Consider the following 26454-nt stretch of genomic DNA (forward strand, 5'->3'; position numbering starts at 1 on the left):
CACACGTGACGCGCCCGGCCGCGGCCGCCTTTAAAGTGCGGCGGGCGAGCGGCGCGGGCAGCGCCCGACAGCGGCCGCAGGTGAGCGGGGCCCGGGAGCGGGGGTTCCATCGCTGCCCGGGGCTTCCCCCCGGCCCATCTAGCTGCTGGCTGCTCCGACCGGGCCGTGCTGCGCTGCTGGCGGGGTGAGCTGAGGTGAAGGGGCGATCGGGCTGCAGTGACCTGCCTGGCTCCGACCCCTTCCCTAGCACTCGGGATCGCATGTGCTGCTCCTCGCCTCTTTCCCCGGCTGCCGGGCTCCCTCCGGCCTTTCCCCCTTAGCTGTCCCGTGGCCCCTCAGCTGTTCGGGCGGTGGATGCAGCCCCGGGTGCCCGCCTGGCCTCAGCCTGATGCCGTGGCCCTGGAGCAGCGCCGTGCACCTGTGAGAAAAATGCATCTGCTGCAGCCGAGTTCAGTGTGGAGGGTAAAACTGAGCTTAGGGGAATGCAGACTGCACACTCTGTGTGTCGGTGTCAGCTCAGGGCTGGAAGGAGTTGGAATACCAACATCATAAAAACACAGTAGGTGCATCCATGGTGAGCATCAGAAGTGTGCTGAGCCACGGATCTTTGAGCTCTGCAGCGTGACAAAGACAGGAGCAGGGGTGTTGACAGGTGTTAAAAATTGTCTTGCTTTGCTGCTGTTCTTGTTGTTTAGGCTTATTTTTTTTCTCTTAGCAATAACTAGAAGTATCTGCCAGCAAATCTGTGATGCGTATCATGGTAAGGAAGTTGTTGCCTGTAGACAATCTAAGTGTGCCTTTGTCATGTCTTCATGATTTGTTATTGCTAGTAAGATAAGGAGCTTTGCTCAACAGCCAATCTCATTTTATGGAGACCTGAACCCTTTTTCCATGTGATGGGTGTTAAAATCTCAAATCAGAAAACAAAGCTCCTTTGATTTGCCTGCAGGGCTGTGCCGTGCTTGCTGGAAATGCGATGTTGGGAGCTGACAGCATGTGATTGTGAGCTGCTAGCTCGATCACTAATGTGTGCTTGCGGATAATTCTCCCAGATTAATGCATGCGGATGTCAGGCAGAGTCCTCTGAGCCTCGTCAGGGCTGTGACTGTGCACCCAGTTGGGTTTGCTTCACTTGTCAGTAGGTCTGTGGTGTTGATTTTTACGGCAGCTGCTGTGTTGGTACACAAGAGCGCTTGGAACAGAAAGCCCGCGCTTCTTTCTCACATCTGCTGCCAGCTGGACAGGTTCCTCAGGTGATAAAAGCAGACTTTCTCTCAAAGGGTTTTGCTTGATTGGCAGCTCCGGTATAAACAGTAGAAGATGAGTTCAAAGTCTTCTTGGCTGAACTAAACCCACAGATAAGGACTGAGAGTGTGATGGTTCACGCAACTGCTTCCCCCAAAACACTCTCCAAAGTTATGTCATACTTGGACAACATGCTGCTTCCCAGTGAGAATTTTAAGTTTTGGCAGGTACTAAAGCAAATAACACAGATCCAAATATTGTGGTAGCTCTTCCATAACCGTAATCCCTACCTCATTTTAAAGGCACAGGATGGGACATTTTGCAGAGCTAAGTGGAGTTGGGGATCCTAAACCTATTTGTACCACTGACTTGCAGTGCTGTTTTGCCTTCTGTAACACCAAGCAAGCGCAGCTGATCTTGTTGCAAGACAGGGAGATGAGGATGGTCCCTGCTGGCCTTGTTTGCAAGCAGGCCACAATTGTTGACCAAGGGAACAGCGTGTCTGGTGAAGAGTTGAGTGTGTGCAGTGGGACTGGCATAGGGGACAGTTGTCTGTGGAGAAGGTTAATGGTTGGAAATGCAGGTGTGAAACCAGCAAAGAAAGCAAAGGACAGTTTGTGGGGATGGCCTGGTCAGAAGGGATGCTGTGCTTTGTTTCTGACACAGCAGTAGTTTGTGCAGTCTTGAGTACCTGCCCCATTAGCACTGTAAAGCAGTGCTGCCTTTTGGGCACAAACAGGATGGAAACAGTCCAAGAAGCAGCTGCAGTAGACAATAAAAAATATCTGCCAGCATGCCTGAAATTGGGGTCTCCTCAAGGCAGGTCTCATAAGCTCTTGGAGGTCTGTTTCACACCCAAGATAGCTCGGCTGCCTTAGAAGGCATAAAATCAGCAGGATGGCTTCTGTGGTAGTGTTGGAAACATAAAGGTTTAATAAAAGCCAAAGTAACAAACTCTTTACAGAGAAAAACTTGAGACAGGTGCAAGAGGTTCTTGCTCCTGGTAAAACACCTCACAAAAGCCATTTGTTTCTTTCTCTTCTTTTTCTAGTAAGTTGCTCAGGTGGAACTTTTTGGCTCCTGTCCAACTGGCTATCCTTAAGTTTGAGGTGAAGTCCCCCAGGTCCTATGAGGTGTCTTTTCTGATTGAGGAGAGAAACTTCTGGGCTTATTTCCTCTTTAAGGGGACAAAGGAGAGTTTTGTCACTCCTTCCACAGGGAGCACATTCCTATGCATGCCCAGCCCAAGGCTACAATCACTATCAGCACTATCTAAACACGCTTTTTCCTGTGTTTTCACCAGATTTCCCTCTACGGCTTACAGTGAAAGGTGGTGGCGGTGGATGTTGGGTCTCGGCTCCTTCAGTCATCTGCCGCTCACCCCAGCAGCGCAGACACCCACGAACCGACCATCCTCTTTGTGCTGCCTTCTGCAGAGCTCCCGCCATGGTCAACGAGGCCCAGCAGAGCTGCAGCGGCAGCTCCAGCTCCAGGTCGGATGGCGGCAGCAGCAGCGGCAGCGAGAGCTCCAAGGACAGCTCGCGGTGCTCCACGCCCGTGCTGGACGCCGAGCGGCACGAGCGGCTGCGGGACAAGATGCGCCGCCGGCAGGACGCCGGCGACAAGTGGTTCTCCCTCGAGTTCTTCCCTCCACGCACGGCCAATGCTGCTGTCAATCTCATCTCCAGGCGAGTGCTGCGCGGTACGAGAGGGGAGGTGCCCGTGGTGGAGGGGCAGGGAAGCAGCTGGCTAACAGAGGCAGGCTCTGCTCCATGCTCTGTCTCCCCTTCCAGGTGACGAAGCAGGTAGTGGGGCTGTGCTTTCCTGCTGAGGAGGGTAATGGACACCAAGTAACGTGTCTTCCTTGGAGGCCCTGAAGAGTTAAGTGTCACGGTGGGATTGCTGAGGGGGCCAGGTTGTTTCCCCACTCCCATGCCCTGGGAAGATGGAGTAAGCCCAATGTCACGTTCTGGGTCTGAAGCACGATGCTGGGGCAGAAAAGGACCTCGTAAAAGCAGAAATCTGTTTCAGAGATTTTGAAACTCTGTCTTGATGGACAGAGTTGCAAAATCTCTGAAACACATTCCCATTTCCTTTCAATATTCATCCAGCCACCATGGTTTGTGCCTCTGTGCTACAGTTTTAGCCTCTGACACAGGTATCCACATCTGTGTGCTAAATAAAAGCTGATAGGTCACAGCAGAGCTAGGAGTTATTCTGGAGCCCCAGGAGCCACCATGGACGTACCTGGTGGAGAAAAGAGTATTTCATAATTCTTTTTATAATTGCCATATGTTGAACAGAAGGGCCTGTTCCACCTTGGAGCAGGCGAGAGACAAGTTGGGGAAGCCCTGTGGCCTCTACAGTTCAAGCTGGCAACAGAGGGGGCTGCAGCATAGTCTTCTGTCTCAAAAGGAAAGGGACTTGCATTGCTGTCTGTCAGAAGCTATCAGAGCATGCAGGGAGAGAGTCTGTTGTACAGAGAACACCTCCATTGCCTCTTCTATGAAATTGTAAGGATGGCTTTCCTTATTTACATCAGCCACTTGCTAAACTCTTGGTGCAGCACTTTAGTGGTCTATCCTGTTGCTATCATCCAAGCTCTCTCTGCCTGCTGCTGGCATTCTAGTGAGCAGGATACTCAAGGCACAGGGAGGGGATTTGGCTGTCTGCTGTAGGCTAACTCAGCTTTAAACCCCACAGGTTTGACCACATGGGAGCAGGTGGCCCCCTCTTCATTGATGTGACGTGGCACCCTGCAGGGGACCCAGGGTCTGACAAGGAGACCTCTTCCATGATTATTGCTTACACTGCAGTGAACTACTGTGGCCTGGAGACCATCCTGCACATGACCTGCTGCAGCCAGAGCAAGGATGACATCACAGGGCACCTGCAGAAGGCCAAGAGGCTCGGGCTGAAGAACATCATGGCCCTGCGTGGAGGTGAATCCTTCTGTCCTGGGATGTTAGTGCAGAGGTTGTGCTGCTGTGTCCAATTCCAGAGTAAAACCAAAAAATATTTGGGGGCTCCTTCTGCAGGAATTAAATGCTGAGACTGTTTTACCTGAGCCCTTTGTTAGCAGTGCCTCCAGCTCGAGGGCAGACAAAACCAGTCCATAGGTAAAACTGCAGATTTGGGAGCTCACCTGTCTTCCTTTTGGTGCCAGATTTTTACAGAACTACCAGATCTGAGTTCAGCAAACAGACCTGTGGATTTGTTCTCTTTTCAGATCCTGCTGGTGAGGAATGGGAGGAAGAAGTGGATGGTTTCAACTACGCTGTTGATCTGGTTAAGCACATTCGCAATGAATTTGATGATTACTTCGACATCTGTGTGGCAGGTAAATGCCTTCTATTGCAGACTGTGCAGGGTCTGAGACAGGGAAATCAGCTCAGCAGTCCCTCCCTGGACCTGAGCTGTGACAGGATAATCAGATTGGATACTTCCTAATTTCTGCATGTTGTCCTGACCACCATTTTTCATTTTTTTTCCTCCCTTTTCTCCAAAGGCTACCCCAAGGGTCATCCTGAAGCTGAGAGCTATGAGGCAGACCTGAGGCACCTGAAGGAGAAAGTCTATGCAGGAGCAGATTTCATCATTACACAGCTTTTCTTCCGACCAGAAACCTTTCTCAAGTTCATGAAGGATTGTCAAGCCATTGGCATTACCTGCCCCATTATTCCTGGCATCTTCCCTATACAGGTGAAATCCAGTAATTTGGATTTAGGGAGGGAATAAGGATTTGGGATGTTAGGTATTTGTAGGTTGGGGCCTGAGAGAGGTCTGTAAATATCCTCCACAAAATTTTAGGGAAGAGAGACTGCTGAATGTAATAAATCTGTTGGTGGTAGGCCAAATTAAACTCTTGGGCTGCTAATAACAAGCTGAAAAGGTTTGTTGTGCCCATATGGCAAAAAGGGATGTAAAGGATAATGGCCTGCAAGTCCTGAGTATCTGGGCTCAGGCAAGGATGTGGGAACAAATACCTAAAGTGACTGTGTTACCATCCTAGAGATGAGGCCTGGGAGTTGATTCCAGGAGCCCCAGTTCTAAATCTCCTGCCACAAAAATCGAGATAAAGCACCTGTGTTAGTGGGATGGCAAAAAAGGCTCTTGGAAAAACGATAATCTGCGTTCTCATCCAGGGCTACCACTCCCTGCGCCAGCTGGTGAAGCTCTCCAAGCTGGAAGTGCCCCAGGAAATCAAGGATGTGATTGAGCCCATCAAGGACAACGATGCAGCCATCAGGAACTACGGGGTGGAGCTGGCAGTGTCCATGTGCCGGGAGCTGCTGGACAGTGGGATGGTGCACGGGCTCCACTTCTACACCCTCAACCGCGAGGTGGCCACCACCGAGGTGCTGAAGCGCCTGGGCATGTGGAATGAGGACCCCAGGTGAGCAGAATGCCTTGGATTCTGTTAGTTCCACTTGTCTGTCCGTCTGTCCATCCCTCCCGTCTGCTGAAGGTACAAATAATGGATGGGTGTCACCGTGATGCTTCCTGAAAAATCCCTTCACCGGGATTTTTCTTCTGAGAAGCCTTAGAAAAGAAATGTAAACAGTAATTATGTGATTGTTTGGAGGTTGCTTACCAACAGGTGCATCTTTGATTGGTTCCATGTGAATTGTTTTTAATTAACGGCCAATCACAGCCAGCTGTGCTGGACTCTGAGTCTGTCATGGGTTTTTATTATTATTATTATTCTTGTTGAACCTTCTGATGTCTCCTTTCTCTTTCTTTAGTATAGTTTTAGTATATATTTTTCATATAGTATTAATATAGTCAGCAGAGGAGCTGTGTTAACATCTGCTCATCCCCTGCAGGCGGCCTCTGCCCTGGGCAGTCAGTGCTCACCCCAAGAGGAGAGTGGAGGATGTTAGGCCAATCTTCTGGGCCTCCAGGCCAAAGAGCTACATCTACAGAACCCAGGAGTGGGATGACTTCCCCAATGGCCGATGGTAAGCTGGCACCTGCTCTGGAGGTCCCAGTTGTGGGTTTCTCTGGGTCTGGACTGAAGGCATTGAGACGGCAGTTCGTGTTCACACTCAGGTGTTTATTATTTCTTATCAGTAAAAGTCTGACTACTGTGAGTTCAGCAGCTTTTCATTAGAAGGCACAAAATGGCCAACAATCTGTTGGTACAAGGGCTTTTAAGACTAAACTGTCCAATTAAGAGCTGACACCTGGATTATTTTCCCTTTTCACCCAATAACTGATCCCAAAGAGCTGCAATGGGGACTTTTCTGCCAATTACAAAATGCCACCCAAACCCATGGAGAAGGAAGAAGAAGAAGCATGGAGAAGAAACCCAGGATGACACCCTGTGCCCTCCATCTTGCTGTCATCCACAACACACTAAAAATCCCAAAACCTCAATTTCTCACCAAGTGATAGACCTACACTGCTCTCTATAATCTATTTCACACCCTTGTGGATTGTAGTCCAGTCTGGAGTTTATAAAACTTTCTCCATGAATGAGGGTCAGAGTCAGTCACCCCAGAGCAGACACAGAAATATTCCCAGTGCCCTGGGTTTCCACAAGGTGCAGGAAGGCAGAGCTGTGGTAGGAAAGCCCCTGGGCACACCTGAGGTAGCTTTACAAAGTGGTTCCCTGTTGCTTGGATTTGAGTGAGGTGAGGTGAATAGCACCAAGATTTTGGGACTTTTTGTGTCAAGGTGGGTTTTGTTGTATACTTCTCTTGCTGCTTGGCTCTCTTCCTGCATCACCAAACCAGCTCATTTTCCTCAGTAACTTCAGGTCCTCTTCCCTTCCAGGGGTAACTCCTCCTCTCCAGCTTTTGGGGAACTGAAGGACTATTACCTCTTCTATCTGAAGAGCAAGTCTCCCCGTGAGGAGCTTCTGAAGATGTGGGGAGAAGAACTGACTAGTGAGGAAAGTGTCTTTGAGGTGTTCACATGTTACATCACTGGAGAACCCAACAAGAATGGGTACAAGGTGAGAGGCCAGGAAGGGATGGTCAGTGGGCCACAAACAATAATGCATATTTCCTCTTGTTCTTGGTACCACATTGTTTTTCTAAAGAACTAGCACTTCTCTATCCAAAAGGATTTCCTGGTACAGTGGTTGAAGGGGGTCCAGCAGCCAGAGCTAAAGCTCAGCATAAAAGAGTATACAGGACCAGTATTGATTGAGTTCAGCACTCTTAGAGTTGTGCATATCCTAACCTTGAACCAAACCTGGGAGTTCTCTCCTGAAGCAGCCGTGTTTGAGACTGTTAAGGCACTGCTGAGTTACCTCAACACCCAGATGGAAATCCAAGGGTTGTTACATCCATTGTGAGAATCCTTTCTCCTCATGGCAGGTCACGTGTATGCCTTGGAATGACGACCCTCTTGCTACTGAAACCAACCTCCTGAAGGACCAGCTGGAGAAGGTCAACAGACGAGGAATCCTGACCATCAACTCCCAGCCAAACATCAATGGCAAACCATCCACAGACCCCATTGTGGGCTGGGGGCCCAGTGGAGGTTATGTTTTCCAAAAGGTGCTGTATTTCTCTGGGCTAGGCAAAAGAGTTTCACTGCTTTGGTCTCTGTTAGGCTGGGAGCTCCCATCCTTACAGCCACATAATCTTTCTGCACTTTATTGCATTCTTGGTGAGATAAGGCAAACTCCTTTGGTGTCTTAAGAGCCATAATGCCATTTCTATGGCTATTTCCCCCCACTTCAAAACATCTATTGAACATCTGTAGAGTTTCATGGTTTTATTCTTAGCAAGAAATGATTGGTAACTTATTTCTAGAGCAGGCTGTGACATTTTATATATATACACATGTGCCTGCCCCCTGCATCTGATGCAGTGATGCACGAAGCACCCAGATTTTTCACACAATGGGAATCAATGAGGTAGTATCTCTAGCACCCAGCATCTCATGGTGATAAATAGGTATTTAAAAATTTCCTCTGTCCTTCTGTATGTCAGAGGTCTCCAGAGTTGCCCCCCAGCCCATGCACTGTGCTGTTTAGACTGGTCATGTTCCTTCCCTGGCCTGCAGTCATGCCTGCCTCCCCCTGTCAGGCATTTCAGGCCCTAGGAGGGCTGTGACAGGAATATCCCATCAAGGTAAATGCCAGGCAAGTAGCTCCAACTGGAAGACAAAGCATCCTTGTTCAAAAGGGATGCAAACCAGTAAAACCAGAGGCCAGCAGATGGCAAATGCATTTATGTTTTCAAAGGAAGAAATTCCCCTGAGGTGAGGGAAATCCATCATCTCCCGCAATTGCCAGGAAATGGGGGCAGGGGATGCAGTTGTTGGGAGCAGCCAAGCACAGACTTTGGTTATATAAGCACACGGGGAGAATTGGGAACAAAAGATGAGGACAGGGAGTGGTGGTGCTTGGGAGAGGCCAGCTGAGACCCCAGAGTTCTGCTCTCACCAGGCTGGGCTGCCTTGGCCAGACACTGCTGGAAAATGAAGATTAAGCTCAGGCTTCTTCCAAGCTTCCTCATGCAGCAGTTGTGGTAACACTGGAGTTTGTTCCTGCTCCTGGACTTACCTGGATGCAAAACAGGCAGCATGTAGCTTTCTTCAGTGCACTGTTCTGGGCTGTTCCCTCTGCTCTCCCCAGTTATTTTTCCCCTAGCTCACTTACTATAGAGGCTCGAGCAAGAGTAAATCAGTATGTGTTTCTGGGGATGAACATACAACCCCAGACTCTACAAATGCCACTGTTTACCTGTGTGTGTCCAGTTCTGTTGTGATTTAAGGTTCTGATTCTCTTCCCCTTTCTCCATCCCTCCCTGCAGGCATACCTAGAGTTCTTCACCTCCAGTGAAATTGTCAGGGCACTGCTCAAAGTGCTGAGGAAGTACGAGTTGAGAGTGAACTACCATATTGTCAATGTCAAGGTAAGGCCACTGTTCACAGGACACTTTCCTTTCACCACCCTGGGAGAGACACAAATACCAAATACTCAGACATGAGGCTGATGAAGGGAAGGGAAAGTAAAGCACTTCAGCTGTGGTGTGCAGCAGCTGGTCCCTAAACAAGGAGAGGGTAAATACACTTTTTCCAACTAACTCAGTCCCTTCTCCAGCAGTTGCTTCAGAAAGGTTTTCCTTCCATTGTCAGGGTGAGAATATCACCAATGCTCCAGATCTGCAACCCAATGCTGTCACCTGGGGCATCTTCCCAGGCAGGGAGATCATCCAGCCCACTGTAGTGGATCCTGTGAGCTTCCTCTCCTGGAAGGTGAGTCCTGCCTTCTGTTGCATACATTGCTGTGATGCCCTGGAAATTCAGTGTCTGATTTAGTTTTAGTTTCTGGCACTCCTCCCTCCAGTTGAGGGCTGTTGCTATATTGGCTTGCAGAGGTCTTGCTCCTCCTGCTCCCTCAGCTCCAGCAAGAGCTGCTGCCAGACACAAAGCACCCAACAAACGGGGACTGAGAGCTGCTACTGTTACTGTACTGTAAATTCTGATAATTTTCCCCTCTGGTAATTTTCCTGTGCCAGAAATGCTGGCAGGGGAACAGAAACTCTCCTGTCAGCTGTGCCTATGCAAGGGGATTCTATCAGCAGTTACCAAACTGGAAAAGAAAGTGGCCAGTGGCTCTTCCTCCCCTCTTGCACATACAGGGGCAGCAGTGAGCCATCCATTGTACTGCAGTGTGTCTCCTGACTGGAAAGCATAAGGCTCCTTGCTCAGCTCCGAGCATTTTTACTGTGAAGAAACAAGCCACAGTCTGGCCAGTGATGTGTAACACGTGTACCTAAATTAAGTAACATGAAGCTGTCTCACAGCTGCCCGTGTTTGTTGTTCCTGTGGCAGGATGAGGCCTTTGCACTGTGGATCGAGCAGTGGGCCAAGCTCTATGAAGAGGAATCTCCCTCCCGCATGATCATCCAGTACATCCATGACAATTACTACTTGGTCAACCTGGTGGACAATGACTTCCCACTAGAAAACTGCCTCTGGCAGGTCGTGGAGGATACCTTTGAGCTGTTGAACTCTCCAACTCAGCAGTGAAAATTCTTCTCCTAATCTCTTACTTCCTCCTTCCATCCACTGACTGGGGAATGCAGCAGCTCCTGTGTGACAATGAACACACTCCCACACCGTGAGCAGGGTGGTGCTCTCATCTACCCACCCTTAGTGCTCCTCTGTTCCCACACAAAGGCTGCCTGAGCCATTCTCACTGAACACTAGCCAGAACTGCCTGAACCTCTGAGCCGAGGCTCCAGACTAAGCCCAAAGGCCGGGGTCTGCAGGATGAAGAGCTGCTAATCATGGTTAAGCTAATTACAGTAACTGAAGAACACCAGATTCTGGTAACTTTCCCCTCTGGTAACTTTCCTGTGCCAGAAATGCTGGCAGGGGAACAGAAACACTCCTGTCAGCTGTACCTGTGCAAGGGGATTATAGCAACAGTTACCAGCCTGGAAAAGAAGGTCAAATTGCTTTTATATTGCACTCTTAAAAAATATATTTCACAGTTGATCATCAGGCACTTTTGCACTCACTCCAGAAGAAGGTTCGAATTTTCTTCCTAACTTTTCTCTTTGTATTGTATTTCCTGTTTTCTTTTTAATAGGACTATGGGAATTTCCATTTGGATATGACTAAGTAGGAATCATACTATTTCCTAGATTACATACAATAAAATACATGCATACAAATGTCTCTTTTATTAGGCCATGTTCTATAGCAGAGACTCATGTTGTTTGCTAATTAATCACCTGGCACAAGGGAAAGCTTTAAGAAAATCAATTGTTTCTGAGGCAGTTCTGCCTTCACTTTCAGTGCATGTCCTGAGTATGGCCCAAGTTCCACGGTAGAGTGGAGAAAGTGTAAATCCTAGAATTTACCAAAAGTAACCAGCTACACTATTGAGCTCAATCCTGCAAGCTCAGGTATTCTTTTCAGGAAAAGATAGTTTATCTTTCCTGAGCTAAGCTTATCTTTCCTGACCTAATGCCTCTTAACAGCCTCAGGCCCCAAGGCGTTGGAATAAGGGGTTGGGGAAGCTACTGCGGCTGCTTTGTGTACTTAACAATCCTGCAAAGCTGCCACGGGCTAGGAAAACTACCTTGGAGCAGTTCCCAGTGGGATTTCAAGATCCCTGCCATGCTGTGAGCATCTCTTTCAAACAAGCAAGGAAGAAAAGCCTTTTCCAGATTGTTCAGACCCTCTTGTTACAGCTGTCTGAGAGCAGGCTCATATATCCAGGGTAATTACAAGGCATCAATCATAGAGGCAAGTAATGGGAAGGCTGGGGATCAGACACGCCTGTCTGGCCTCGGCAAAGCTTTTGGTGCTCAGCTGTTCCCAGCAGGTTTCTTCATACCTTGCCCATTCAGCACAGAAATGAAGCAGCAGGAAGCAGTCAGGAGGTTGGCCACCCACTGAAAGGCTTAATGAAGAGCTGATGGACCTAGACAGGGGGAGGAGGTGGGAGCCATGTGGAAATCTGCCCCCCCACCTCCAGGGGAAAAGCCAAATCTAAAAATAAAGAGCTGTGTTTGCACCTACCCAAGCCAGACTTTGAAATCAAAAGGATTCAGCACTCACAAACTCCTGCTCATCTCTAAGGCTGTATTTGCATACTCCCCCCTTGACACCAAGCTCCTGAACAGGGAAAAAACACTGAGTAAAAGGAAAGCCTAGAAGGTATTTTTGCTCTTTAATCAGAACTCCAGCAACAGCATGGTCCTGAGAAGAAGAGAATGCAACCTCACAACTGTAAGTAACTTCTCTGTTTGTGTTGCTAAGGAGGTAAGATACAAGTCCTTTAAAGAGGACCTTTCACTAGGTACAATCCTGGTTGTTCTTTGGCTGTCATCCTTCTGGCTGGCAGCACTGCTTTTATTGTAGGAGCAGAGAGTTCTTTTTTGGCAGCACAGGACCACCTCTTTGTTGTGACAGGAGCTGGATCCTCCACGTGTCCTGAACGGAGCAGCAGCTGCAGGCAGGCCCCTGCATTCAGCGGGATCCTTTGTCCTTACACTGGAATGCTGTGAGCTGCCACCACCTCCCAAAGGCCTGAAAGAGCAAAGTGTACAAATCAAACACTCGGGTCACCCTTGAGGGGCTGCAGCCATTCTTACAGAAACCCCTAAACACAGCTTTCCTAGCAATGGCTCTGCCAGCTGCCTTACCCTTCACTCAAAACCCTTCCCTGTCTCTCCTGGAGCCAATATGGGGCCTGCAGAGTACAAATCAATGTGACAGAAGAAAGACCAATGCCCTCTGATTTCAGTACCTGCTCCTGTCTCCTTAGAGGAGGCCCTAATCCTGCATGAATCTTTGGGATGCAGGCAGAGGAGCAACTGGATATGAGTTCTAAGGCTTTGCCTGCTCGCTCAAATTCATAAATTCATAGTGATTTGCTTGCCCCTGGGTGCAAGTCAGCACAGTCCTCCTGCACCAATGTGGAGCCTCTTTCCTCCCTGAGTGGGGTCTCAAGAGGCAGGGGATTAGGGGATTAACACCACTAATAACAGCAGGGAGGGGGGCACATGTCAGGGAAATTGACTCCTGACACAAAGCTTTGAAAAACACCCATAGATGAACCCATGTAAAGCTGGAAGCTTTTTTTCTTTTTTTACTGGCAAGTCCAATTCCCTGATGTATTCAACTTCTCCCCAAGCAAGTGCATTGTGCAGGGAGAGAGATGCAGGGAACACCAGTTGTCCCTTTGGGGTGCTTTTTGTATCACTGAGGTCCACTGAATTGAAGAAGGCATAAATGCTTACCTGAGACAGGAGGCTCCTGGCTTCCTGCTCCAGAAGATTCTGCACCACACAGCTTTGCAAGTATCTTTGTCTCCACACCCTCCAGGCCTTTTCCATCAGCTGCTGCTGGTGCTGCCAGGAAAAGAGGCAGCACACAGATTAACTGGGCTCTGGCAGGCAAATGACCTCACTTCCCTCCAGTCCCACCTTGCTCCAGCTGCTTTCCTGAGTCCCTCTTAAAAGACTTTGCACTGGTAACAAACAGAGAGGACAAATAACAGAACTCTTGCTGAGCTGCTCTCTCCAGCACAATGTGGGCAAGTTCCAGTAACCCTGGGGAGAGGACAATGCCCCACTGTGCCCCAGTTAGTGTGAGCTATGGATTTGCTCACACTACACAGGCATCATCCTGTTACCTGGGCAGGCCAGAGCACAGCTCACACAGCTAATGCCCAGGAACCTGGCAGAACATGGCTATGAACAGAGGGGGAAATGCCAAATGACAGCTCTTCATAAACTGTGGGCACCAGCGGGATGTATCAGGAGCACAGATGAGGACAAAGATCATAATAACTGCTGTGAAGTTTTGCACAGTCTACATTCAATCTAGACAAGTCCTGTTTCAGCTTCCCATCTGTAAAGGGCAAAGCACAACTAAATCTGTGGATATGCCAGTCTGTCAAGCTGACACTCCAAAAAGAACACTGGAAAAACCAGCCACAGCAGTAAACCAGGATTTTTGTTGCCTACTGGTATTTGTTAAACCCCCAGGTCTCATCTCCCAGGATGTATGGGAGGCTACAGGCAGAGCAGGCTTGCCCAGTAACACCCATCACTGCCACCCCAGTGGCACCAGACACTCACCAGCACCTGAGCCAGCATCACCACCCTGCTGGCTTCCCTCCACTGGTGCCACCCCCTTGCCAGGCAGAGCAGTTTCCTGTCGTGCTGGCACCGGTGCAGTACCACTGTGTGATGCCACTTCTTCAGGTATCTCCTCCTGCAGGCAAAAGAAGCAAATCAGCTTTACCAGCCATACTGGGGAGCCCTTCCCTGATGGTATTGATTTATTAAAAATATGGATATTGATCTAGTACCGATATCCAACTGTGACAGACAAAGACTCTCTAACAGTTTAAAGTTAGAAGGTGTGTGTTTATTGTGGGATAGCTCCCAAATTCACATCTCAATTTACAGGTGATTACAGAGTCCTTTTATCTATACAGGTATTGAATGCCCAAAATACAAATGCATATTCATAACTTCGGTACCTGCTTCGTATGGTAATTAGTTCAAACACTATTAACCATGCATAGTTTGTTCCTTGAAATGGTTTGGTCATCCCTTTCATGGGGAGGGGTCCCAAAATGAGGAAGTAAATGAAGTCATCCTCCTTCTGACCTTTCTACCTTTTCAACGCAAATATGACAAATGAACCCGTGGTAGAACTCCCATTCCTGTCTTCAATTGGTTTCAGAGGAGGCCACAATTGTCTGATGTTCCTAAAAGCTATTTATCAGTTTCTATATTCTTCATTATAAACCCAGCTAACCAAACATTATGTTGACAAGCAATCAATTATTAGTTAACTACTAACTCTCAACTTCATCAAGGCCTACCCATTTATTTTGATTATCTCTAACTAAAACCTCAGCTCCTCTAAAATCCCTAAATTCCTTAAAGTTTATGTCTCAGTATCAGCAAGAGGAAGCCCAGAGCCCTGCACTCCACTTACCCAAGCCACTTCTTAGCCCACTCTTCCAAGTCCACCCCTGCTGTGTTCTCCTGGATCCTTGCATGAGCATGAGAGGGTCCTACCACATCAGGTCTCTCCAGCAACCTCTCAGCCCTGTTTTGGCTCCTGTAGATCACCAGCCAGCGTTGAATGGCACTGGGAAAATGTCCAGTTGGTGCTGAATCTTCTTCTCTGCCTCTTCTGCTTTCTAAGAAACAAAAGAGGTATCACACAGGAGCTAACCTTGGAGAGGGACACATCAGAGCTGCCATGAGCCCTTAGTCCTTCAACTCCTGAACACAGAAGAAATCAACTGAGTTTGATTGCCATGAGCTCCTGCTCCACAGAGGAATCCTGTGGCCATGATATTTTCTGAAAAATCCTTTCCTTAGGATTTTTTCTCCTGAGAAGCTCAGAAGCCTCAGGCACAAAATGTAAACATTGATTATCTGCTGCTGTGGAATGCAACAGGTGCATCTGTGATTGGTCTGATGGAGTTGTTTCTAATTAATGGCCAATCCCAGTCAGCTGGATCAGACAGAGAGTCTGAGCCACAAGCCTTTGTTATTCATTCTTTCTTTTCCTATTCTTATCTAGCCTTCTGATGAAATCCTTTCTTCTATTCTTTTAGTATAGATATAATATAATATAATATAATATAATATAATATAATATAATATAATATAATATAATATAATATAATATAATATAATATAATATAATATAATATAATATAATATAATATAATATAATATAAGTAATATAAGTAATAAAATAATAAATCAAGCCTTCTGAAACATGGAGTCAGATCCTCATCTCTTCCCTCATCCTTGGACCCATGTGAACACGGTCACAGAATCCCAGTCATTAAGCTGGTAAACACCAATCCCCTTTCCCTCACACTCCCCACACGGGTCTGTGAAAGGAAGAGAGGAGGGAAAATCTTACTGGTGGGCCAAGAGAGAGCCATCTTTCTGCTTTTCCTGACACCTATGAGGGTGCTGTGCTGCCGTAAGCACTGGGAAAAGGCAGCTGCTCTGGTCCAGTAGTTGCAGGCCTGCAAAGAGGAATAACACAGCTGCAGCCAAGAGTAAACACAATGCACACAGCACTCACACAGCCCAGAGACAGGCTCACAGCTCTGCAGGCAGCTTAATGTGCTAGACCCCAGGCTGGAAACTGCACAGATGAGATCCCAGCAGGACTGACTCAGCCCTTCCAAATCAATGGACTTCTTTGTAGTTTGCTAGCTGTGAGTCTTTTGAAAAAAGCTGTATCTCTGGCAACTCACTCTGCTCTGCAGGGACAGTGATTATCCCATCTTATCTTTGAGCAGAGAGGAAGGAGTGCTCTCATCTCTCTGGTCAAAATGTCCCCTTTCCTTATTGCTGTGCTCCATATGGTTGCTGCAATCAGTGCCAGATTATGGTGATGAAGTTGTGTGCACAGTCGGTGAAGAATCTCACAGCAGGGACTAAGCAGTCACCACAAATCAAACCAGGTTTTTATGCAAGCCTTGTCACACTACCTCAGTGCCTCATGACTCACTGAGTTAATAATAGCTGTCTCATAGGGACCTTTATCTTCCCATACTTAGGGAGCTTGATCTTCTCTTACTTGTTTGACAGTGGTCACAGATCCCAGGCGCAGGGCTCGCTGTCCTCTCGCAGCCACTCGCCAGCGGTGACAGGCTTTACCTGGAGAGGGCTCCTGCCACTTGTGCTTTCTCCCTCCTGGCACCTGTTCAGCTCTCCAGAGTTTGTCCCTCCACTTAATAAAGCTCCCAACCAGCAGTCGGTGCTCTCTGACCCTTTTAAAATAAGAGAGGGCTTCACGCTGCCTTAGGTGACATGCAGTGACCTGGGCCCAAGTGACAAGGCACCTGAAAAACAGTTCCAAGCACAGAAAGGAAGCAGATGCCTAAAGCAACAATTCCATGTCAAACCAAATTTCACCCTCTCACCTGCCCTGCAGTATCCAACATACATGGCCAAAGCAAGACAAAGAGCATTCAACAAAGAAAAAATCCTGTTCCTATTACTGCTGCAATAAAGATTCATGCATTGGCCTCTATGCTACGTGTGTTTTCCCAGTGCCTTATCTCTGGGAGCTGCAAGTTCACACTCTTCAAATATCTTCCTGCTGAAAACCTGCCCTCATTTTACTTCAAGTTCCCAGCACCTGTCACCTACTCAAGAGACTCTGCTTCCCTCTGGCCATTTTAGCATTTCCTCCTATTCAAAGGCCTCTGCAAACTGAATCCAAACTTATACTATGCTTTTTCTTTGCCTACAAAACAAATTCCTTTCCAAGGCTGCCTTGCCAGTACACATACTTGGTCCCCCACACACACTAAAAAAATAAAAATTAATTAGCCAGTCTTCAGTCTATCTCTGTGTTACCAGCTGACCAGAAAGATGGTGCTGGATGAAGGCTTTTTCATTTTTCCATTATAGGATGAGAGTAAAACTGTTAAAATTTCCTTCAGCGTGGAACCCAGCAGATTCCTGAAGCCCGCTTGCAGCATTTATGACAGCCACTTGCTGTCAAGATTCAGATTTTGTTTCTTGGCTGTCACAAACTAAAGCCCTGTGTATGTGGGATGTACAACTAGAATCTTTGCAAAGACGATTTTATTCCAAAAAATCAACAACTTCAGGAGTTGCTATAATCAGCACTGTAAATCTGCACCCACAACAATCTCTCTGTATCTCACAGGCTGATGCACAGGAGGCCAGTCTTCCTCTGCAAGCAGAGAATGAAATCTGCTTTTAATTCTGGTTTATCTTTTTGGTTCCTTGTTCCATTTGGACCTTCATTATAAAATCACCCCATTGCACCATAGGGCAGAGGTGTGAATATTCTGTGCCTGGAAGGCTTTCTGGAAGATCAAGAGAAGCTGTTCCAGGTTATCCCAACACAAAAAATGCCCCCTCAAAAGAGAGAGCTCATCCAAGTGAGAAATTAGAAGCACTCTCATCAAAGGAGACTCAGAAGGAAAAGATTAATGGTGGAGACACACTCAACAGGAAGGAGCAACATTAAGGGCTTATCCTAAAAACAATTCCCACGAGGGAGCCACACAGATAGATTTGCAGAGGAAAATGCAATTAGGAGGGGTAAGTGCAGGGTCTAAACATCACAGCCACCAAAGTTTTAGTGGGATTTTAGTTGCCCTTTCCTCTGCAGATCTTTGTGTCCTCTCAGTCTGAACCTGCAATTGAAAAGAAAAACTTATAGGGCCAAACTTGCACTTCTCATACCTTAAAATGAACCCTTGGCATAAATAATCTTATTCATTCTTATCCTCCTGAATTATTTCCTGGTTTACTACAGCTGGACACTTCTCTGCACTTCAGGCAGGCTCTGGCCTCATACAACATAAACTACAAACAAAACTGTTTCAAATAAGAAGACCACTGAACACAGTTAAGAGAGAAAAAAATTTAAATTCTTGTGGTTTTGGGATCTGTCAACATAACATAAGACTCAAAGATAGACTACAGCTTCACCTGTATTGTAATAACACCAAGATGAGTTGAATATCATGGTTCTCCCTCCATAAGCTTTACACTGCTTTGCTGCAGGAACAAATCAATCTCAATTTTTCACATTAAAATAAAATCAACCCACTGTGTCAGAATCCTAAGACTAACTTTGTAAACATCAGATCTCTGCACGCTCTCTGTCCACTATTCCTTTAGGCAAATACTGAGGTGCAAATAAGGCTTTCAAAGTATAAACTGCACAAATTTGTTTGCATCTCTCCCTTGCTTAGTGGACAAATACCACCCTGCATAACTAAGACTGAATACAAGTTCTGGAAGGAAAAGAATTTTTGAATGGGAAAAATGAGGTGGGCTGTGAGGCTTTAGGTAAGAGACCCCTTAATAGAGACATCCTCAGAGAAGTGCTGCTACAGAAGCTCCATTTATACATGAGCTATCCACACTTTCAAAGGCAGGATAATACTACATAAATTGGATACTACTACATAAGTGGATACCACTACATAAATTGCTCTTCATGCACAGCTTCCCTTGGAAATGTTCTTAAAGAGCAAGAAACAAACCTGTGCAGGAGGAAACGTTCCCAGAACAAAACAGCATATTTCTGCTTCCTTGCTTGGTAATTCCATGTGTGCAGGACCAGCCTCTTCTTCTCCTGGCAGCTGTGCCAGGCCCATTGCTGCTGCAGTTCTCTCAGAGCACGCTTCCCTGTGAGAGAGCACACCTTCCTCAGTGAGCCCAGGGATTGTTCTTCCAGAGAAATAAGAGCAAAGAATACATCTCCTGCAAACACCAAATGGGACCAAACTTGCTAAGATTTCCTGTCCTCTCTTTAGCAGCTAAAGAGACTTTTCAATTCACCTTGTAGTTTTTTTGTCTGCAAGGCAGTCAGACCTTCTTTCAAATTTTCCCTGCAAGAGAGCATAGATTACTTCCACTCTTATCTGCAAGGCAGTTTTCCATTAAAAATTGGGAGTTTTTCTTCCCTGGCACAGGGCAAGTACTTAGAGCATATGGAATTCCTTGAGGGATCAAGATTGTTAAGATACACCCTGTTCCCAACCTGACTGCTTGGTCTGAGTAGACATGTTCAAACTTGGAATGCTGCATGGAAGCCCATTTAACTCCCCAGCTGCTAAAATACACTGCTTGAACACCCTTTTGTGCAGGTAGGAGTGTCAAAGGAGCATCTTCCTTAATATAAAGCACAACAGAACAGTAGGTCACGTGTCCTACTGACAGAATGCAGTGACAATGCACCTACTAACTCCTGGTATGTGCTTTTCCAGAGGAGCAGGGCACAGAATTCCAGCCAAAAGTGTGACTTTCTCCATCCCAACCATTCCCAGAGCTGCTCTCTTCTCTAGAGTCAAGTGAGGCAGTGGGATGGGGTCACTCACTTTGCCAGCAGGAGTGCCAATGCCACAGAGCATCAGCAGTCATCTGGTGAGCATGACACCTGAATCTCCGGTCAGCTTCCACTTTCTGGGCCAGTCTCCTTCTCCACAGGCTGAAAGCCATCTGGACACAATAAACTCCATGTTTTAGGGCTGCTGCTGCTTCTTGGTTCTTATTTTCCATGACCCAGTGGTGCCAGCTGAGAAAGGCTCTGAGAAGGACAAAGGTTGCTGCACTGATTGTAGGAACAACTCACAGAGATACACACCTTTGTAATGGAAAATTTAACAACAAACATACACACGAGGGAGTTTTGGAAACACATCTGACCTGTAAATATCCTTTCACCATTAAACATCAGGGGAAATGATGGACAGGACAAACTGTTCAGAGCTAGGTTTTCTGTCCTGGCTGTGCCAAGCCTGTTGTGCTCCTCAGCTTTGGAATCAGTAGAGAGCAAGGCCAGTTCAGTGGATAGGAAGTTACCAGGACTTGTTATCAGCAGAGCTGGGCTTCCTCTAATTTGTGAGGCATTCCATCAAACCAGAAATTACTGTGTTCCTACATAGTCATTTTGAAGCTGGAAAAACCCCAAAATAATGGGCTGCAAAATTCCCACTGAAGACAAAATAAAATAGCTAGAAGAAGAATTTTTTCCTTTTTTTAAAATTAAAGCAAGTGTAAAGCTTTCAAAACAGAGACCTTTAGGAAACTTCTGGAAAGCATGATCCCTACCGAGACAGCCGAACACGCCTGCAGTGCTGCTGGGCCTTGACATGGTGCTGAGTTTGAGCTGACCAGACCATGAAGCACCTCTGCAGGCAGTGCTGCTCTGCTTGCTGCCAGCAACTCCTCACTGAGCTGTCAGAGGTGTAATCCTGTAATCCAGAAAGGCAAAAAAGGGCCTTGAACTGCTGTTACATCAGTTACTCCACACAGCTCAGCTGTGTCTCCCTGCCACTGTCACTTGTGTGATTGCCCAGCTCCATCCCTCACCCATCCACCCCACATGAACAGCCAGACATGAGGGTCTAACACATCCTTTCCAAATCCCTGACATGCCCCACATGAACAGCCAGACATGAGGGTCTAACACATCCTTTTTAAACCCCTGACATGCCCCACATGAACAGCCAGACATGAGGGTCTAACACATCCTTTTTAAATCCCTGACACCTGCCCTACTTCCACTCAGCTGGGAGGGAAGAGTTACCCTGAGAAAAGCCTCAATCTCCCAAATCTTCTGTTTGAGAGAGAACAAAATAGCAGTGAGACCTCCCATATGCTGATATTGAAACCCAAAGGTTCTTTGCTAAATTTGAATATGCAAAAACACTCGTATATTTACATTTTACACACTTTCTAGCCTCACCTCTTCCCATGCAGAGTAACTGGTGAGAGGCTGGGAATTATTATCTGGACTCTGCAGCACTGAAGATTGGAACTGATTTCCCACAAACCAATTTCTTCTGCAAGACAAAAGTGTTGGGTGAGGAAGGAAAAAAGGAAGATCCCCTGGAAGGATTGTGTGACATGACATGAGGGATTATCCAGAAGGAAGGAATTCAGCCAGTTCAAACAAGGGTTACTCCTACCAGCATCCCAAAAAACCAGTCTCCAACTCACCCAGATGCAGGGCAGGAGCTCTGCAGGCAGAGCTCAGCTGGCAGCTCTGTGCACTGGTGGAATTGAAGGAAAGAACTGTGACATGACACAGGTGTGACATCCTCAGCAGCCACAGGGGAGGAGAAGCCATGCTGGCTGCTGTCACTAAGACTGCATTCCTGCAGGTATGAAGGGAGGAACATGCTGTGAGGCGAGTGTCCTCACAGTGGAAGAACCCAGCTAACAGCTCTGACCATGCCATTTATTCCTTTTTTTATCAAGGATTCAGGCAAATCCAAAATGCATCCAAAGGAATTCTAGGCTAGCCATGATACCTCTGGAGAGCAAACATGTAAGTGGTGGGAAAGTTATTTCTATACTAATAATTTCCATACTGAATCCAGAAATACATGTATTTCTATATTGAGAAAAGGGGAAATTAGCATGTGCACTGTCCCAGTGAGGAAGCTCTTTATATCTCATCCCTTCCACATTGCAGCCACAAACAGAAGCAACTGTACAAGGGAAACTCACTAGCTCAGCTTCCCACATCTCTAATTGATGAACCAGAAAAGGCACAGAGAGCATTGACTTTACCTTTAGATTTCATTTCAGCTTGAAGACCCCACAGATTCAGCACTAAATTTTAAGCACAGTTTGCTGATGACAATATCATGTTGAAGCAGAAATTTCCCCTGAAACATCCCAGCAATTTAATACCTCAGAGCAGTTTAGGTGTACCAAGACCTTCTCACCTTTTCCAATGAGCTTTGAGAGGTCAGAGTAGCTGGTGCACTGCTGTCAAAGCCAGATGATGTTGAGAGGTCCTCAGAAAACAGCATGGCAAGAGGTTCCTCATAGACAGCTCTGTGCAAGTGCTTAGAACTTTGTTCAATTGTCTTCAGCATGAGATACTTTTGGTGCCATAATTTCAGAGCTTTTCTGAGTTTACACTGCTCCAAAGCCTGAGAGAAAGAACTGAGACAGAAGATACTGAGACAGTGAAGTGAAAGAAGAACACCAGAGGGGGTGACTAGCACAGACATGATGGACAATAGACAGGGTAAAAGGGGCTCTGGCAAAAGGTTCAGAAAATCAAGTGGACACTACTGTGGGCAGGGCTCCAGGGACTGGTGGTTCTGCACTCACTCAGCCTTGTGGTGCTCACACAGCTTTTTTTTCCACAGCAGATATACTCTCTGCAGCTTCAGTTTTTGGCAGAAGTCATCAAAAGAATAGACTGTTTTCTCCAGAAACTGTTTCTCTCCCATCCATATCTGACATTCATGCCTCTTTGTCACATTCTTGTCAGTTGCTGAGCTCATAACTGCTCCTTAACCAGTTACATAAAGGAACAAGAGATTGTCTCAAGGCATTCCAACTCAGCCCAGCCCAACCCTCAAATTGCTTCTTTTCAGCAAGGTTTAAGAGTTTATGTTTGGTTTATGATGCAGAGCAACAAACCTCCCTGTGGCTTCACTGACACACCCAGAACCAGTCCTCTGCCCACCCTGGTTTGCTCACACCCTGTGTCATCTGACCCCCTGAGTTTTCAGGCTGTTTTCAGTGTACAAGAGGAGGAAGGAGCTTAAACACCTCTAAAGTTTGGATTCTGCACAGCCCCCAAGCTGCTCACCATAATGCTGCCTCCACTGCAGGAGGAAGAAGTTCAGCACTGCCTGTTTATCACCTCCTCTGACCTGCAGCATCCCAACCCACTGCTGGAAGTGCTTCCTCAGTGATACTGCTCTGAGATGGGCCAGGTTGCACCTGTCAAGTGCCTTCTGCTCAGCAGTCTCCTTCCATGTACTGAAGCACCTGAGAATACCAAAGGAAAATGCTGAAAAACACTTAAACACGATTATGTGTCTTCTTGAGACTAGGTTTAGTTCAGGAAAGACAGACACAAGCTGACCCCTGAGCCTTTTTTTGTTTATTTCAGTAAATAGCCACTGTCATGCTTAGAGCACAGCAGCACAGTGGCTGCTCTTTGGTTTGGTCCTTCAGAACATCAAAAGTCAGGACAAAAATGTTTTGGCAGTGCACGGGAGGCAAGTCTAACATCTCTGGCCACAGCAGTTCCTTTTTATGTTTCTACCCCTCCCTTCATTTTTATTAACTCCTAAAACAAGAGGATAGATGGCTTTAAGATGGAACAAATATTACTGTTGGGTTGGCTCTGTTATTCCATGGACTTTCACAAACAACAGATTTTTCACATGAAAACCAGATCTCACCAACTCACCGGGAGACCAAATTTCTTTGGATTTGAGTCGTCAGCGTTAGAATCTTTTTCATTTCCAAGCTTTGGGAATGCCACATCCAGAAAATGTTTTGTAGCTTCTTCTTCTCCAGCAGAGCACGGGCTTCCAAAAGCCTGGCTTCCTCTTTGCTCAGCAGCTCCTTCTGCAGGCGCCACAGTCTGAAAGCTGCTGTGTCACAGGGCAGGAAGAGATTGACAGGAAGAGAAACAGCAGAAGAACTTCAAACAACTTCGTGTCACACAGCAAACACTCCCTGGCTTAAATCCAAGCTGCCAGAGGAAGGACACTTAAGGAAGGCAGCTCACATTGCTGGAGCAACACATGCTGCAGCTGAATTCATACAAGGAATGAGGCAAAATTTGTATGGCACAGTGAGTGGCCATCCTCCACCATCACACATACCGGTCCAGCTACTTTTGTCACCGTTATATTTCCTGAAAAATGCCCTTGCCCAGGATTTTGCTCTTGGGAAGCTGAGAAGTCTCAGAGAAAAAGGAAAACAAAAACTATCTGATTTGCTTCTCCTGTGTTCTGCTGCTTTGGAATGGGTTTGGAGATTGTTTATCTAACAGGTGATTTTTTCATTGGTTTCTGCTGTAAATTGTTTTGACTTAATGGCAAATCATAGCCAAGCTGTGTCAGGACTCTGGAAGGAATCATGAGTTTTCATTCTTATCTTTTAACCTTCTGTCTGTATCCTTTCTGTATTCTTTAGTATAGTTTAGTATAGTATTCTTTTATATAATATAGTATCATAAAATAATAAATTAGCCTTCTAAGAACATGGAGTCAGATTCATCATTCCTTCCATCATCTAAACCCCACAAATACAACATATTTGCAGAATCACATTCTGAAAGAGCTCAAAGCAACAACCAGACACAAAGCACAAGAACTGGTGAAACAGTGAACACCTCCAAGCTGTCCAAGGCTGTGGAATGTGTGCTTACCAGCCAGCCTCCTCATGTCTCTGATTGCTTCAACTCCCCAGCAGAACTCATCTCCTCTCTGCCTGCGACGAAGCTGTGTCCACAGCTCTCCCTCCATCCTGAAACAGCCACAAACATCCTTAACATCCAGCTGTCCAAAGAGGCACTGACAGAACACAATCCAGGGCTATCCTCTCTCTTTTTGTCTCAACTTGTTCTTTTGCCTTCAGAATTAGAAGCCTCAACAAAAGGCTTTTCTTTTGACACCTCTTCTGCCAAACTACTGCTACAGACTGTAGCATTGCCTCACTCCAACCTCATTTACTCCTGTATCACATATGCAGGGGATAGCTGAAGCAAAGAATTAGTACAGGAGTATTTCTGTCAGACACTCAGACTGCAAACACTGGTACACAGAAGCTCTGAAATAGGACTGTTTAGTTTTTAACATTAAACTGCTAATTCTTGCCATGTTAATCCACAGCAATACATCCACGGACACGGAAACAAGTCTGCCATCATTTGAGAAAAAAATTGCCGTGTGTTTGTAACCCTTCCTTTGTCCAAGAAAACAGAAAGAGAATACTCTCTGCTTACCTATGAGCCTGCTCCACTTCCTTTGAGTATCCTGCTGGAAGCCGATGCTGAGCTGGGGTTGTCATAGTGGCCAATCTTCCTACTCCAAAAATCCCTGCTGATGGACCTTGGGTGTAGGAGTAAGGCTCAGGCTGCAGAGCTTTCTTCTGGCTCTGTTTTGCCATAGCTTCCTTCCACTGAAGAAGAAACCACATGATCAGAACAAACTGCAGACAGAGTATTGGTCCCAGGGTCTCCATCACAGAATTTCACACAGGGTACCCCTTCCTCCTCCCTATCCAAACAGGATCTGTGCCTTCTCTGACTGCACAGCAGAAAGTTCATGGCACCACCATCCCCAGGCAGTGCTCACCCTCTGGAAGCTGGCAGCTAGCAGAGCTGAAGCATGTCTCTGCTGGGCCACCTCCAATTGTGTCCTCCTTTGGTGCACAATCCCCTGCAGAGCACCAAAGCCCTTCTGAAGCAGCTGGTGTCTGTAGAGCTGTGTGGCTGCCCTCTTCCAAAGGATGTATCTCCTCCAGGCTTGGAAACACCTTGCTAGGATTTGTTTGTCACAAAAGTGGCAGAAACTTAAAAATGAAAAACAGAGGTGAGTTCCTGTTATACAGAAAGGAAAGTCAAACCAGCCAGGAGGTGGCAATCAGAGTTCAGCCATCGAGTTGTAAAGAGGTTATTTCAAATAATTCTCTCTAAAGAATGGAAAACATGCAGTCTCACACCAAATTAAGGAATCACTGTTGCTAAACAGGTAGCAACCTCATTCATGTCTTATCCACAAATTTGAATTCCATCTCATGGATAAGTCTAGCTCTTGATCTTCTCTAACTGTGTAGGGAGCACATCAGAATTTGCTGCATTGAAAAGTAGCACTGATGATACCAGCACTTCCTCATTTCAAGCAACAACTAAGGCTGAATTTAGAAGATAGCATTGAAAAGATACAGAAATTATATTTCAGGTCATGCTGCATTCTAAATGACAACCCTTTGAAAAGAAGTGGATGCAGCCCCTCAGCCAACCACAGCAGATTAATGTAGGCTAAGTCCCAATCCCAAATGTTCCTAGGGACATGGCTCCTCAGCCAGTTTCCAGAAGGGCTCCTCAGTTAACTACCAGCACACTCACACTTAAACACAGAGTCCTTTTACCTTTGCTCATTCACCTTCAATGACCAGAAGCTGCTCTCTGAGATCTGCAAACAGACAAGAGACAGTAATTCACAATTTTTCACACTGCTCCACTCTATTGAAGAATCTGTCTTTGTGGCACACATCATTTTGGATGGAGACCAGAGCAGGACTGCCTCAAGATCATGTATTATGCGGGATGCCTTGGACACTGCTCCCACACCATTGCTCTGTGAATATTCTTATGTACTTCAGACATAAAAAGGCACAAAAAGCCTGAAATCTCAGGGCCCTGCAACAATGCACAGAGTAAAATCCAGTTTAATGCTTTCCTTCAGCATGCAGA

The 26454-nt window shown here is 46.6% G+C and overlaps 2 protein-coding genes across 5 annotated transcripts; one reads left to right on the plus strand and one right to left on the minus strand.

Annotated features, from left to right (window-relative positions):
* The first annotated feature begins 32 nt into the window (after window positions 1–32).
* MTHFR (methylenetetrahydrofolate reductase) lies at window positions 33–10889 on the plus strand. Of its 3 annotated transcripts, none has more exons than XM_063176878.1 (12): window positions 33–80; window positions 2549–2933; window positions 3949–4187; window positions 4475–4585; window positions 4754–4947; window positions 5391–5641; window positions 6072–6206; window positions 7024–7204; window positions 7572–7754; window positions 9018–9119; window positions 9343–9462; window positions 10042–10889. In XM_063176878.1, exons 2-12 carry the CDS (start codon window positions 2692–2694, stop codon window positions 10237–10239), a joined length of 1956 nt encoding a protein of 651 aa, XP_063032948.1. In that variant the 5' UTR covers window positions 33–80; window positions 2549–2691; the 3' UTR covers window positions 10240–10889. The 3 variants fall into 3 exon arrangements, with proteins under 3 accessions (XP_063032948.1, XP_063032950.1, XP_063032949.1); XM_063176880.1 differs by lacking the exon at window positions 33–80 and adding an exon at window positions 741–760; XM_063176879.1 differs by lacking the exon at window positions 33–80 and adding an exon at window positions 3039–3125 and having other exon boundaries at window positions 2808–2947.
* Window positions 10890–11876: 987 nt separating this feature from the next.
* Window positions 11877–25874, minus strand: C26H1orf167 (chromosome 26 C1orf167 homolog). Of its 2 annotated transcripts, none has more exons than XM_063176876.1 (18): window positions 25334–25874; window positions 24982–25157; window positions 24406–24503; window positions 23437–23620; window positions 22828–23009; window positions 22341–22524; window positions 21947–22169; window positions 21213–21370; window positions 20959–21055; window positions 20322–20464; window positions 19589–19797; window positions 18752–18896; window positions 16297–16561; window positions 15628–15736; window positions 14680–14887; window positions 13809–13944; window positions 12966–13076; window positions 11877–12252 (listed from the first exon to the last, which is right to left on the minus strand). In XM_063176876.1, the coding sequence occupies exons 2-18, from the start codon at window positions 25143–25145 to the stop codon at window positions 12193–12195; spliced, it is 2676 nt and encodes an 891-aa protein (XP_063032946.1). In that variant the 5' UTR covers window positions 25146–25157; window positions 25334–25874; the 3' UTR covers window positions 11877–12192. The 2 variants fall into 2 exon arrangements, with proteins under 2 accessions (XP_063032946.1, XP_063032945.1); XM_063176875.1 differs by having other exon boundaries at window positions 23437–23623.
* Between the last annotated feature and the right edge of the window lie 580 nt (window positions 25875–26454).

This window comes from Melospiza melodia, chromosome 26 (assembly GCF_035770615.1).
Source record: "Melospiza melodia melodia isolate bMelMel2 chromosome 26, bMelMel2.pri, whole genome shotgun sequence".
Lineage (NCBI taxonomy): Eukaryota > Metazoa > Chordata > Aves > Passeriformes > Passerellidae > Melospiza > Melospiza melodia.